This window comes from Triturus cristatus, chromosome 4_1 (genome assembly GCF_964204655.1).
Source record: "Triturus cristatus chromosome 4_1, aTriCri1.1, whole genome shotgun sequence".
NCBI classification, from domain to species: Eukaryota; Metazoa; Chordata; class Amphibia; order Caudata; family Salamandridae; genus Triturus; species Triturus cristatus.
Genome location: NC_140585.1, coordinates 1,093,468,364 through 1,093,484,361, shown reverse-complemented (window position 1 = coordinate 1,093,484,361; position 15,998 = coordinate 1,093,468,364). Strand labels below are relative to the sequence as shown.

Sequence of the window (15,998 nt, the reverse complement as noted above, 5' to 3'; positions counted from 1 at the left end):
GGACTCGCCAAGCAATGGGGAGTCTGGGCACGTCTGAAGCAACCGGGAAAGCCCAATGGAAATCTAGATGACCCTCAGGAGGACCCACAGGCCGAATGACCAGGATTTGTGAGGGGACCTTGAGCAAGATTGCAAAGTACCAGCCCACGGAGCACTCTGTGCGAGTAGGCCGGAGTTCTATTGTGCAAATACTGTTCTGGGTCAGGACTACATGGATGCCAATGCACAAGCTCGGGAATCGCTAATCAGCATATGCAACTGCAAATGGACGTGTGCGGTCCCCACGAGGGATACTGGCTTCAAACTTGCTGAGAGGGCAGATTGACCTCGGGGACCTTCGAAAACCCACCTCCTGTGTTGCTTAAATCTTCTGAGTCCACAGGAGATCAGGAGCAGCAGACTGGTCAGTTGCGTTAAGGTTCCTGCAGTTGTAGGGGAGTGACTCTTTCACTCCAAGGGAGATTCTTCAGTTGCTCTTAGTGCACCACAGGTCCTGCAAGGAGCCTGTATGGAGCAAGGGCACATACAAAGCTTTGGATGGAGAGAGAAACTAAGTCGGGCCCAGTCGAAGTCCAGGGTGTCGAGACAGTCGAATGCCGGTGTTTTTTTCTTGTAGAATCTTGTCCACATAAAATCTAAAGTCTTACAGCCAGATAAGCCCTTTTGTACCCACGGGAGAGGGTTGGACAGATTCTGGGGACCCTCCTAGGGGAGGGTCAGGACAGAGGGGTGGTTACACCCATGTTCTTTGTCCAGTTTCACGCCAGAGCAGGAGCCAATGGCTCCCAGAACTGGTTTGAGCTGGACTATGCACAGGGACACCAAATGTGCCCCAAGTGCAGACTTTCAGTCACTCTCCGCGTGCACCCACCCAGCCCCAATGCACTAAATCTTGTCTGGAAGGTGGTCACTCCTCCCTGTGACAGGATGCCTATTGTGCTGCCTTCCGCTGCTCGAGCTTGGCTCAGCAGCAGGAAGGCAGAAATGTGTCTCTGGTTGGCAGAATCCATTTTGTGCTGTCCGGGTCGAGAAGGCTTGCACTGGTTAGACCAGGGACCCCACGAAGCTCGCTTCTGAAGGGTAGAATCATACCTCCCACACTGGTTACCGGTGTGGAGGTATGATTCCAAGATGTTTGATACCAATCACAATATGTTTCTATGCAGCCGTTTTCAAGATAACATTTACCGCGAGGTTATAATGCACCTCTACCTATATGTCCGGCTGAGTCACAGACCACCTGGGAGAATGGTCTGCGAAGGCTGGTCAAGGGCTCTGCTCATGCAGGGGCACCCTCACTAAAAACCCAGCACCCTGCCTTTAGAATTGATAAGGCCTGCTATAGGGGTGACTTATACATTTTAAGTGTAGTGACCAGCTTACACAGGTTGCAGTAGCAGACCTGTAGTTCCATTTTGCATGGCCTCTCATGGGTGGCATATTTTACATGCTTCATCCCATGGGAGGCCTCTGGGGTACCTATGCCCTGGGTACATGGGTACTATATACTAGGGACTTGTAAGGGCACCTCAATATCCAATCTGGAGTGTACTTTACATGTGTAACAATTTAGAGGAGGAATCCGATTGACTGTGATCCTGCTAATCAGGACCCCAGTTTGACTAGTCAAAAACAGTGAAACATCAAGCAAAAAGTGGGGGTAACCATAAGAAGCAGATCTACTTTCCTGCATCCTTGATATCCAAAGAAAGTGCCACATTACCCAAATTGATTGCTTTTTCGCCATGCAAAACTTATTAGCCCACATTTAATTTTTCTGACTAATACAATATTGCTCCAACAAGAAAATGTGTTTAGGCCCCCAAAGTTATTACTGAAAAATAGCCAGTCTGATCACGACTCCTCATGCTTTCAATACACAGAAGCCCATCCGATATCTAAAATCTTGATCAAAATGTTAGTGTTTAGCAGCACGATGGGCTGATACAAGCTACACTAGAATGGATTCTTGGAGTGCATAAGAAAAACGAAATAGTAACATTTTTAAATGATCTGGGGAGCTCCTGAAATTCCAAATAAAATTATAGATTCTGTAAAGATGAGCAATCGAAAATTAATTTTTTTTAATGGATTTCTGAACAAAATCCATCTGGACCTGGTATTTGATGTAAAGATACATTTTTAATTGCCTGTCTGGTTTCTTAAGTTTTGATTGGCTATTTAAGGTTAATGACTTGTACATTTGTGATGCAAAGTATATGCAGGTACTGCGGAAGGAAAAAAAGAGCTCCATCCATTTTTTGGAGGAAAAGAGCGTTCCTGTATAAATGTTGAAATTGATTTGGTGGAATACTACTGCCACTTTTACAAAACTGGTCATCAAAGTTCAAAAGGACGGATCGTCTATATTCAGGGTTTCTGCTTTGGCTCATCTTTAGACTGCCAAGCAAGGAATTTCCTTCCCTTCTATACCTGTGTCACTGATCTGCTCCTGCTTATAGAAGGTGCATATAGGACGGTGGGCCTCTTTGAAATTTTTAGAAACTATTGTTACCTAGTCTAGATAATAGCGTAGTTGTAGTTTGAGTTTCTGATTTTCCACCGCTTCCCAAGCAATGTATTATTTTTAAGCACATACTTAAAGCAATCCCATGCAGTTTGTGGATGTGTACCAATTATACTGTCCTCGAGGAAAGTTTTTTTTTTTTTAATTTATTTATTTTTTAAAAATAATGAAATTGATCTGTTCAGTAATGGACCACGACTTCTGGTGGTTTTAGCTGATTGCACCGTAACCAAGTTAACATCCATTATGACAATCCCATGATTTGAAAATATCGGATTTATTATGATTTTAATACTTGAAGGGTTTGTTTGATCCCCAGAGTAACCGTTTTCAAACAGCAGACTTGGTGCTTCCAAATCCATAATCTGCTCAGCATAACCAGGACATTCCAAATGAAATGCACTGCCACAAACTCATCAGCACAATCCAACAAAGTCCTCTAGGAGTTATTAAAAGAATCGCAATTACCTTTAAATTACACGTTAAATTATTTGGCTCTCCTTCCCCTGCCCTCAGATACCACCGCCCTATGCCCCCCACCCCACCTAATATATTATCTAGGCCGTCCATCCAGAGCAGCCGAGACCTGTTTAGTTCCACCTCTATGGCTGCACAACAGAGTAGCAGTTTTCTGTACAGTTTTGAGGTTCAGATGTAGTAATTTCTTAGGCTGTGGCCCTCAGCTTCTAGTAGCCATTCAGTGGAGGTCCATAGAAATTAAAGGGTTGAGAACCTCTGCTGTAGTAAAATAAATGAAGCAGTTATCAGTAAATAATTGCACATCTGAGGAGGCATCACCATGACCAGGATATTAATAGGTGCTGAAATTGACTGCATAACTTTGTATACCTTGACTTGGCCAAAGGTACTGATTGCAAATTACTCAAAGTTCCAGAGCTGACCCACTAATAAGCTGGAAGCTGTGAGTTTCTCAGGGATTTTTTTCTTTTGTTTGCTCTGTTTCTCTATCTTTCTTGTTTTGGCCCCCAATGCCTCCAGACTTGCTTTGGTGTGACAAGAGTACACACACATTATGCTAGGAGGGATTATTTCTGTTCAATTATCCAATAATTTACCTAGATCATTAGTTATCCAGTATTAGCGTATCTTTCATAGATTCACATGCCTGAATCATTCTCCGTCGTAGGGATGGGAGTCCCCAGTACATAAATAATGTCCCATTAGACATGTATAGTAATAGGCCAAAGGCCTCACATAAGTAACAACTCTGTCCTTTTGTAAAAAGGACCAAACTCTAAAGAGCCAATCAGCTATCCCCACCCTCTGGAACCCACATGGAAGGAGCTCTAGTCCCTCAGATTTTCTACCGCACTTCGTGCTAAGGGAGTCTCCCCTGAGCTCTGCTCAGTTTTCCTTCATTTCTGGGTTTCCAGTGATTTTTTTTTTTTTTTTTTTTATTTTTTTTTCTTTCTTCAGGATTCCGTCTGTGTGGAGTTCTCACTCTCTTCATGGCAGATACTCCTAAGAAAGGCCTTTTTAGGCCCTGCACTTCCTGTGGTAAAAAGAGGCTTCATGTTGAAGACAGCACAAAAACTGCCTCTGTCTTTACCCGGACCACTCCTCAAAGGACCGTAAGGTACGTCGTGCCTTTTCTTCAAAGACCCTTAAAGATCGGGAGGGACGCCTTCTAATTTGGCTGCAGAGACTTAGGGATAAAGACAAAGTCCTGTCTTCTGAGGAGAGTGAAGGCTGCTCTACATCTTCAAAACCCTCTCAGAAAAGGCCCAGAGTTGCTTCTCCAGGACCTTCGTCGCAGCCCCCTCAAAAGGAGGCGCACAAAATGTCTTCAGAGGCTCCCCATAAGGCTTTCCCATCAAAGGTTTCTCCACAGGAGGTCAGTCATACCTTTAAAAAGCCCGGTTCCTCGTCGATGGTGAGAAAATCCCCGTCTACAGCTGTGGGGATAACGTCGTCGACGACTACTGTCTCCATCTCTTTGGCATCTTCTGCCTCGTCCACGTCGACTACTACTTCCTCGTCGACTGCTGCTAAACTTGTATTAAATTAAAAAGTTGTCGACGAGCGCGTCGACGCCTACGTCGACGAAGAGTGTTTCGTCGAAGTCTATCCCGTCGACGAAGACTACCCCGTCGACGACTGCTCCGTCGACGACTACACTGTCGACTAGGGCTCCGTCGACATCGTCGACGGTGGTTCTGATGCCGACGATAGTCGACGAGGGCTCCGTCGACGGGACCTTTGTCGAAGTTTCCTTCAATGGTGCCAGTTGGTGCTTCACAGTCGACGACTACACCGATGACTGGCTCGTCGACGACGCCGGAGTCTAAAGTGAAGAGTGCGTATGTCCATTTCAGAATCACAAAGCGCACGTTGACACCTGCCCTGACTTCTCCTAGCAGGGTCCAGCAGTTACCTCCGACTCACCTTTTGGAAGAGGAGGAAGATTCAGACGATGGTGGTATGTTCAGAGCTGCCACAAGTCCTTCCGAACTCCATGTCAAGTACCAAGAGAGTTCGAACTATGACAAACAAGAACCAGAAGACCAGCCATATTATCCTGATGACAGCCATCCTCCCCAGCCCCCTATGGTTTGTCTGCCTGCATCTTTGGTTTCTGACCTCCAGTTTCTGATTACTGATTACAAGCCGAGATTTCCTACTTCTGCTACGTCTTCTGTTCCGGTTGTCTCTCCGCCATCAAGGCTGCAGCCTCCACCTCTTCCTACACAGTCTGTGCCTATCCTGCTACCGCCTCCAGCTTCCACAGATGAGGATGATGAGCAACAAGAGGAATGAGAACTCCATGATTCTCAATCGACTCAGGATGAGTGGGATGATTGTTATCCCTTGTCCAGCGTCTCCGGTGCCTACTCAAGCTGATTCGCCTCCGGAGGATATCGGAGGTTTTCATAATGTCTTGGAAAGAGCCGCACAGCGTTTCCAGATTCCTATGCCTTCTCACCAACAGGATTGTTTCCTGTATGACTTGAAAGAACCTTTCAAAAAGTCTGTACGATCAGTCCCTATAATTGACTACATCTGGGATCAGGGTGCAAAAATAATGCACAAGCCATCTTCGATTCCTCCAGTGTTGCCTCGGCTGGACAAAAAATAGAGCTCCGGACACTGCTGCAGCCTGCCTTACCGGACATCCAAAGCCTGATTCAGTCATCACTCAGCCTGCTCAGAGAAAGTCCAGAAACCCTGCTGCCCCACTGTCCGCTCCTCCTGACAAAGAAGGCAGACGACTTGACAATATTGGAAAACGATTTTCTTCTGTCTGCATTGACAGTACGTGCATCAAATTCTTTAGCGTTAATAGGGCACTATAACAGGGAGATGTGGGCGGACATAGCTCCATACTTGGGTGCCTTCCCGGATGACTCTAGGGAAGAAGCGAAGATCTTACTGGAGGGCGAATGTTCGGCTTCCGAGATGGATTGTGCGGTGGATATCGCCTCTTCTGGTTTTCATCAACTAGCTGGTGCTGCTGTACTACGACGCCAAGGTTGGCTGAGGGCAACTTCGTTCCGGCCAGAGGTCCAGACAAAAGTTCTGGACATGCCCTACGATGGTCAGCTTCTCTTTGGCCCGCATATTGATGAGGCTCTTCAGGGTATAAAAAAGGATACCGACACGGCTAGGGCTTTGGGTACCCTTCAATTTAAGAAAAGAAACCAAAAAACCTTTTCGTGGCTCAAAAGGTAGAGGTCAATCTTCCACCAGATGAGGCTACCAACACTATCGACCTACCTATTCCTCCTCCAACCAACAATATCAGCCACTGTACCAGCGACGTCAACCACAGCAATCGTCTTACACTAAAACCTCCTTTCAAGGAAAATAAGGACGACAGAAGGACGCTGCTCGGCGGCAATGACTTTTCTCTACCGCTGGTCTCCATCTCCTCTCCACCCTTCAAAGTTGGAGGGAGGGTTTCCCACTTCCTAAGCAATTGGAAACCAATAACAACGGACCGCTCGGTTCTTCTAATGATAGTTTGGACATTCACTGGATTTCATTCACACTCCTCTCCAGACCCCTCCTCGCCCTATGCTTCACAAAAATCTCCGCCCGTTGCTCCTGGAACTTTCACTCATGCTCCGGAAGAGAGCTACAGAAAGAGTTCCTCTTTGTCAGCGGGGTAAAGGGTTTTACTCCCGTTTTTTCCTGGTGTGCAAAAAGGAGAAGAAATGGAGACCAATCCTGGACTTGAGAAGTCTCATCAAATTTTTAAAGAAATAGTTGTTTCGCATGGTTACCATCCAAGAAGTGCTGCAACTTCTCAATGCAAACGACTACATGGTGTCTTTAGATCTTCAGGATGCTTATTGCCATATCCCTATCCACAGAAACCACAAGAAATTCCTGAGGTGCGCCGTCGCAGGCAGACATTACCAATTTCGAGTCCTGCCCTTCGGACTCAAGTCGGCTCAACGCATTTTTACAAAATGCCTCTCTCCAGTGGCTGCATATCTCGGACAGCAACACCATCAGGTCTTTCTCTATATCGACGACTGGCTCGTCAAGGCTCCTTCTCTGGACAGCGCAACCTGGTCTTCCGACGCCTGTCTGAAGCTTTTCAGTCGCCTAGGACTCGCACTGAATCAGGACAAGTCAGTTCTCAAGCCTTCTCAGCGGATAACCTTTCTGGGTGCTACACTCGACACTACACAGAAAAAGGCTTTCCCATCACAAGAGCGGCAGAACAAACTTCATTTGGCAAGTCACCTAAAATCCAAGAAGTCTCTCAGTACGCCTCTTCAAATCCCTTCTCGGAATGATGTCATCCTGTATTCTGCTTGTTCCTTACTGTAGCCTCCACATGCGCCCTCTCCAGGAAGCACTGTCGGCTCAATGGATTCAATCCGAAGCATCCTTCGACGATGTCATTCAAGTGACCCCTCAGATGGTCACTGCTCTGCAGTGGTGGACTCATCCACGGAATCTTTCTTAAGGTCTGCCTTTCTTGCTCCAGGTTTCTCCACAGGTCATCACAACAGATGCGTCCCTGGAGGGTTGGGTAGCTTTCCTCCAAGAACTTCGAATCAACGGGAAGTGGGCTCCTGCCGAACGAAAGCTTCACATAAACCTCCTCGAGCTACGAGCTGTCTATCTGATCCTGGGAAGGAACGCCAGGAGAGCCAAAGGTTCTCTAGTGCTCGTCCGGACGGACAATACTACGACGATGCACTACCTGAACAAGCCGGGCGGGACTCATTCCCTGACACGATCTCATGAATCTCAAAGAATCTGGAACTGGTTACTCCATCACATTTCCCTTAGAGTGGAATATGTTCCAGGTACAGACAACGTACTGGCAGATTCTCTAAGCAGGCAACAAACATGCCACGAATGGGAGTTGAACCAGCGGACTCTTGACCGCATAGTCTCCCAATGGGGCACTCCTCTCCTGGACCTATTTGCTACCAAACAGAATGCCAAATGCTAAAACTACGCAAGCTGGCATCCCCAACGAGGATCTCTAGGGAATGCATTTTCGATCGCATGGTTCAATGTCTTTGGATACGCTTTTCCACCAATTCCCCTGATTCCCAGGGTCCTCAGGAAAATAAAGACAGAACCCTGCACGCTAATCCTAATCGCTCCGGCGTGGCCGCATCAGCATTGGTTCACGGAGCTCCATCTTCTCTCTCTGGAGCCGCCGATCTCTTAGAAACAGTTTCCCACTCTCCTCACAATGAACCGGGAACAAGTCCTACATCTGTATCCAGCATCTCCCAAGTTATCGGCTTGGCTCCCGAGTTCTGAGAGTTTCATGGCCTAGACATTCCTCCAGACTGCAGGGCGGCTCTGGCTCGATCCAACAGTACTAACAGGACATATTCCTTTAAATGGAAGAGGTTCTGCATCTGGTGTAAGTCAGCGAAAATACACCCTCTTTCTTCATCCCCAGAACAAATACTACCTTACCTTCTCCATCTGGCAACTTCAGGTCTTGCTCACGCCTCTATTAAAGTTCATCTAGAAGCAATATCCCGTTTCAGAAGATCTTCTGCAGGCCCTTCTCTTTGGTCTAGTAGGGTGATTAAACAATTTCTCAAAGGCCTATTCAGGACTTTTCCTCCAGTGAAGTCTCTGCCTCCCACTTGGCAGCTCAACACAGTTCTTGCTCAGCTTATGAAACACCCTTTCGAGTCGATACACTGAGCTGATCTTAAATATCTTTCTTGGAAGACGGCACTCCTAGCCCTTACCTCTGCCAGGCGCGTAAGTGAGCTCCATGCATTCTCAGTTCAAGACCCTTTTCTTCATTTCAAACATGACAGGGTCATTCTGCGGACTCATCCTAAGTTCGTGCCCAAAGTCCTGTCAGACTTCACCTCAATGAACCTATAGTCTTGCGGACCTTTTTTCCGAATCCTCAAACGGCCGCAGAAAGAGCTCTACACTCTCTAGACCTTAGACGCTGCCTTAAATTCTATCTTCACAGGACAAAATCGTTCTGCAAATCCAACCAACTCTTCGTGGCTTTCAGTCGACCTAGGAAAGGTCTTCCACTGACTAAACAAACTATCTCTCATTGGATCTCTGGAGCTATTACTTTCTGTCATCAGCAAGTGGGCCACCCCTTGCTTTCCACGGTTCGAGCCCATTCCACTAGAGCGATGTCTACTTCCATGACACTCTTTGCGGGTGTCCCTATCACAGACATTTGCAGAGCGGCAACATGGAAGACGCCGCATACATTTACCAAGCATTACTGCTTGGATACGGAACTCATGAAGGATGCTGCGGTGGGACAGGCGGTGTTGCGACATCTATTTCGCTAGAGGTGAGCCCTTTTTTCATCCACCCATCCTTTCTTTTATACGCACATTTCTATATTGTGTTCCATAATGGTTTCTTTGATTGACCTTTGGTACTTTCTAGGTTTTACATTGATGTTATCTGATGAATTTTTTTATATGCTGTACCATCCAAAATGTGCTTATCATTGCTTACTACTCTGATTCAGGCATGTGGATCTATGAAATATACCCTAATACTGGATACGTAATGCGTTACTTACCTGTAACTGTAGTTATACAGTATTGGTATCTTTCATAGATTCACATGCAACCCACCCACCTTCCCTGGAAGCGCTCACCTAGTTCTCTCAGTGATGCACCTTCTTATCACTGTGCTTCTGAAAATCTGAGGGACTAGAGCTCCTTCTAGGTGGGTTCCAGAGGGTGGTGATAGCTGATTGGCTCTTCTCTAGAGTTTGGTCCTTTTTACATGGAGTTGTTACTTATGTGAGGCCTTTGGCCTATTGCTATATATGTATAATAGGACATTACTTCGTTTATGTACCGGTGACTCCCATTCCGACGACGGGGAAAGATTCAGACCTGTGAATCTATAAAGGATACCAATACTGGATAACTGCAGTTACAGGTAAGTAACGCATTCCTTATCCAGCGTGGCTATTATAGCTTCAACTACAATCATTGGTGCGCCCACTGCATGTGTTATTGTTAAAAGTGCGGTACAGCCACGTATAACCTGATCACTGGGCTCCTCGGGTACCATCACCCAGTTTAATAAACAATTGTAATGGGAGTAATATTGAAAATGTCAACTTTTGTAATTTGTTTTGGTAAAATAATTCTAAATCTCCCTTTACAGAAATGAGCAGGCAGTGGACTTTCAGTCCCCAGTATCTTGCCATCCAAAATCGCCTTCGTCCGATGGAGAGGTTGCGTCCCCCAAGCTAGTACCACTTACTCTAGCCTTCTCTCCAGACCGAACTGACACAACTGTTGCCACTCAAACAGAGAGTCAGAAAAGTAACGAGGTAAGGACTCTATTTCAGTGTTGTGGGAAAAGCTTGTTTGAATGCGGATTGTTGACTAGCCTCCCAAAAACGATGGATTCCAATGTGCAGTGAAATGAATATTCTCAAAATGACAGTACCAATCTAAATATCTAAATCCTTCTAATCAATGTAAATAGTTATTCACTGTTACATTTTTAATTGGCTGTGAAATTTGCGTTGTAAAAGATTGATGCTCCAATTGGCTCGGGTTTTTTTTTTTTTTTTTTTTTGCATATTCAACATGGTTGCATTGAAAATGTGATACGCAGCCGCTTGTCACATTAAATTTTCTGGTGTAGGTTCTTCAAAAATCCCACCTGGGTGCAGGGATTCGGGAACACTTACAACATATGCACCATATATTTAGAAGAAGAAAAACTGCAGTTTTGTAAAGGTGTTCCTAAGCGTCAATGCCTCTAGGATACGTTTCCAAATGTTCCTGTTCCAAAATGTGTCCAATGAAAATTAAAAAACTTCAAACAATATTGCTGCATTCCCCTTTACATTGCTGCCCTGTGAAAGGGGAGTGCAGGAAATTAAAAGGAAGAACTTCCAGAAACTCTGCAGCCCTACAAATCCTAATAGACGCACTTCTTTTGAAGCCAGTAGCTTTTTACCACATTGCACCTAGGCATTTGCTCTTCAGGCTCACTTTTGTCGTGTCTATACGGACACCTACTAGATAATATTGCACTATCTGAAGGTTGGAGCTGTAAGATGATGCAATATATTAAAGTATCTCTTCCTTCTGCATAACAAAAGTATAACAAATATATGCCGCCCACCCCCTTAAAAAAAAAAAAACTTGTCAGCCGATAACGGACAACCCAGGTAGTTCTTCCTCTACTGTAATAGAAACTATCATACCTAACGCTGGACTAGTAGCATAATTTATAACCACCATTTATGTGCAGTTATATTGTACGTGCCGGTCTCTTGTACTACCTCCTAAATTGCCCAGCTAGGTACTACACCCTAAGCCGTGCACCTGTAGTCTTTCACCTCACCAAGACACTTCCCACATCAGATGACAACAAACACAATACAACGGCGGTCACACACACTCCCTCTCAATGTAGCTTGATACTCGTCTGAAGATGTTTCTGCTCCCCACAAGAACCGCTTTATAAATGGTACAATAAAATATGCAGGTAAATGTGTGTCAAAGTGAACTCATTTCTTTTCCCACCAAAGACCCATTGGCGGAATGTAGCTGTCCTAATCTAAAGCAGTTCTTCCTCCCCGTTACTTCACGCGCATTGAAGCTTCACATTAATGTGTGGGCCTGTGCCTTGAAATGTGTGCCTTTCAGTGTTTCAAGGTAATGGCTGGCTCCATCACCCAGAGCTGCTTTTAACTTGCATGATTTGTTCGGCATTTTTAGATTAATTGGGACTCCTTGTGCAAAGCACCACAGCACTTAACTTACATTGCTGTATTCAGCATTGAGTTGGTTTCTGAGCATCTGCCAATCAGAAACGGATAGTAGGTGAAACTTGCTTAACTCCTCTGGCACTCTGCTTGTCATGTGAAACCATTTGACCCCCTATTTGAAGTGATAACAAAAGTACTTTGATATGATCGAAAAAAAAGTGCTCTTGTCAGCTACTGTACGTGTGATAGAAACTGACTATAGCCACAGTCTAGAAGTGTATTCAGTGGTACATGGAAACGAGACAGATCAGATCTTAACTTGTGAGGTAGCTCAGTGGGTGAATAGCCTGATTTTTGAGTTAGCTGTGTAATTTGCAAGACTGGTTCATGTGCAGCAGCTAACTCTCTACACTGTGAAAATGTGCATAACAATAAAATGTCTATTTTTATTCTTCGTTCAATTGTTTAGGAAATGGATAGCACACTGGTGGTCGCGTTTCATTTTTCTTTTCAATACTTGCATGATTGCAAATCAAACAAGCATTACCATAGCTAATAGCTCCACGCCTGCATATTATAGGTGAGACTGATTGGCTTTACCAATGCTTGTATTGTAGTTGCAGTGCAAATGATTAAATTGAAATGTACACATAGGCAGGCTGAAAATCGCACTGTAATGGTTTGTTTTAATTGTTAGAAATGGTGGGGCTTTTGTGCCTTTTCGGGGTATCCCATTTTGCTTTCAAGCATCGAGTTCATAGTCGGCAGATTGCAGCACTCATAATCGAATGACATTTCTAATGCAGTCAATGGCATATCCTTCAGTGTTGAATTCTTGCAGGAGTAAAAGTACTGCATTTTCAGAATTCTCGAATTAAACTTTACACTTCATTATTCATGTCTTAACATTAACTTCATAGTTATTTTCTCTGCTCGCCACTTTATTCGATCCCCATGTAATAAGTTAGGAAGCGAAGTACAATCGAGGCTTCAGTTTCTTTGGTTTTGCTCATGAAAATCGCGACCTGTTCACTTTGAACACTGCTACATTTCTGATGCAAGTTTTTTATTTTAAGTGACAAGTTGTGTGTCCGGCGAGTCATGTGGTTCCTTTTCTTTGGCTTCTGTTTTTAGTGTCGCAAGTGTTTGATTTGTCTGCTTTTCTTGACTGCTCTTTCACTGCACCCTATTGGTGACTTTTCTTGTAGTGCTGGTACTTGAGCTAAGTGGATATCCAGGTTCTATTATAGTGTACTTTTATTGAGAATTGTTGTGTTTGAGGCTTAGCACAGTAAAGCTAGCATGTTCATGGGCAGCCATCATGCAGTGGGTTTTCTTTAATAGGAAACATTCCAACGTTTCCAGCTATAGATGTGCATGCATCTTGGCAAGAAAAATTGGCATCCAGACCCGTTGGCTTTGCCATTGCTTGTTTGTTTTCGTCTTGGTTTTCTTTTCCTCCCTGATAAATTTTAGCTTACACTGCTCTTTCACTTCCTCATCAATGCAGGACCTAAATTGCATGATACAATTCTACCCCTCCAAATCTCAGACTGAAACCTGTGAAGGATGATGCATTATGACCATAACATGTTCGTGACAACTTTATTAATGTTCACTTTACCTCTTTGCCCATTGTGTACACTGTCACCATTTTATTCATTCGTTTGACCTGGTCATTGTTCAAGTGAGACAGGATTCCTATTGTATGTAATATTGCTTTACCAAAAAAAGTAAAACTCTAGAAACTAACTGAACTCGGTTATAAACTATTTTTCTGGTAAATCCTTCTCTACTATAGGCTTTCTCAAATTTTATCACTAAATTTGTATTTGAATCGGCTATAAACTCCCTCCCACCACTTGTTGTAATAATACACCAGGACCATGCTGCATCTATTTCTGTAGTCTAATGCACAAAGCAATCCAATAAAATCCAATGCCAGCTTTTGCCTTGGTTTCTCTGTAAATTAAGTCTGTGGTATTGGATTTATTGTCTTTAACTGCGTATCGTTGCTTTCATAAGTAATGCAATCCGACAAATCTATTTGAGTCCATACCAGGTCATCATAATTCAGAACACACTAGGCTTGTTAAACATTTGCCCTCAATGGTCTTCGTGACCTAAATTTTCTATCCTGTCTCTTCTAAGATGGAACAAATTTGCCTCCCCAGCTGAATGTAACCACTTAAAACCACAACTCATTGACTACTGTAATAATGCTTGAACTGGCACAGATCTCCTCCGTGGCCTCCCCTGGGCAATGTATTTTTTCACTATTCTAAGTATGCTCATTGTTTTCCATCACATGAAAACAGTCTTCCTTTGACGCACCAAAACCAAATCACCTCTACCGTTGTACTAAACTTTCTTCATACTCATGTGCTCCTGCATTTTCGTCGCACTCTAGTTGCAGTGTAGATATATAACCTGCCCTCCCATTGTTTTCCACGTGGAATATACGTAGCCTTGCCAACTGCCTATCATGTGCGTACGGTTTAATTGGAGCAGCTTTGAACCCAATCTGGCTATTCTGTATATGATCCCTGCATGTAAATATTCCAATTGCAAACAATTGGTTTATGATCCATGATCAGCAATAATTTCCTTCTCTTCACTAATCTCTTAAATATTTCAGTAGCCCAATAACCAGCTAACCTCCTTCTCGGTAAAAGTATACAGTATATCTGCTCTTTGTAACATTCTGGAAGCAAAGTGAAGTCCCATTGCTATCCCCATCCCTTTGCAAAAGTACTTTCCTGGCATCAGTCATAATGTTATGCATTTTGTTTATTTTTTCAATACTTTTACAGGCGCAATCTTTCTTTAAATTAAATTCATTTTCATATATTCCATCCCAATTCAAAGAACTTACTTTCTACATAGGTTCTTTATGTGCACAGTTTTAGTTGAAAAGGTCTGGATGCAGTGAGAAGCTGGCCTGGTATATGATGTCTACTAATGTAAGTGGGCACCTTGCACCAGTCCAGACAACCCTTATGGTGATTTAAGAGGTCTCAGGCGACCTTAGAAAGCTCTCTAAGTGGTAGCTGTGGGGAGTAGCAGCTTGTTTTACTAGAATGCAATCTTATAGTATAGATTAAGTGAAAAGAACCACACCAAGTATTTATAAAAATATGTATTTATTATATAATTCTCTGTAGTACGTTCAAGTATCTCCCACACGGAGATAAATACAATTCACCCAATACTAACAAAAAATACAGTAAATGGCACAAATTGCACAGATGACCCCAAAGGGGGACCAAACCATATATTAAAGTGCTATAAGAACCACGACTCGAGTGATGACTATGTTGAGAGGATGTAGAATTGACCCACTGAACCACCCACGGTAAGTAGATGGTGACCTCACGGAGAGCTTGTGCAGTGTGTGATCACAAACGTGTGCTCCGTATAAGTCTATGTGCAAGTTGAGGTTGGATTTTTGAAGATTAACGACCCTTCTCAGTGGACCCTGGAAGATCCCCTTGGAAGAAATAAGGTTGGAGAGCCACCCCACCCGTGGATACCCTAGTACCCACGTTACCTACACCAGGGAAGCCGGGTGCATACGTGTGAAGTGATGTCGGAAACCACTGGAGTACTTCAGAAAATTGCCTCTGTTGGAAGAGTAGAAAGTGTCCATGGGAATCCAAACGTGGATTCTTGAAGAGTACCTGAAAGCAGAGGGGACAGAGTCTGTCACTCAGGAGTTGTGAGAAAGTGCCATCTTTCTTGCAGGGTATGCCCCCACTTTTTGCTGAATGTACTTTGACTGAGTGTGCCCTGGACTCCTGCCAATCGGGTGCCCATGGCCGATGTTCCTTCCCTAAACAAAAACCTCCAACCCAAATTGGCAAACCCTGGCCACATGTCAGCCCCTGGTAAATGGTACCCAGGACCTTGTGACCAGTGAAGGCCTCTAAGGGCTGCAGCACTCATTCTGCCACCCTTAGAGGCCCTTTACCCTAGCACACACACACACACTGCCCTTGCAGGCTGAGTGTCTGGGTACAAGACAAAACAAAGAGTCGACATGGCCCACATCCCTGTGTGCCATGCCCACCACCTACACTGCCCTGGCATACATCAGCCACCCCTCTAGCTGGGTGCCCTATGCCAGTGGTGTGGGCACAGGAGCATGAGCCCTGTGCCCCTACAGTACCCAGTTCCATTCCTGGGCCCTGTAAAAAGTGTAGTGCTGCCATTTAAGAGTACATGGTGCTGAGAGCTCGTCAAACACAAACTTCACAGCACCATAATGGCAACACAGAAGACTGAGAAGTTTGG

The 15,998-nt window shown here is 44.5% G+C and overlaps 1 protein-coding gene across 1 annotated transcript in view; it reads left to right on the top strand.

Annotated features, from left to right (window-relative positions):
• GTSE1 (G2 and S-phase expressed 1) overlaps nt 1-15,998 on the top strand; it is a 289,654-nt gene that overhangs the window by 218,106 nt on the left and 55,550 nt on the right. Inside the window, exon 10 of the mRNA XM_085654085.1 lies at nt 10,142-10,310. Coding sequence (XP_085510211.1) covers nt 10,142-10,310 — 169 coding nt within the window. The remainder of the gene's footprint in view (nt 1-10,141; nt 10,311-15,998) is intronic.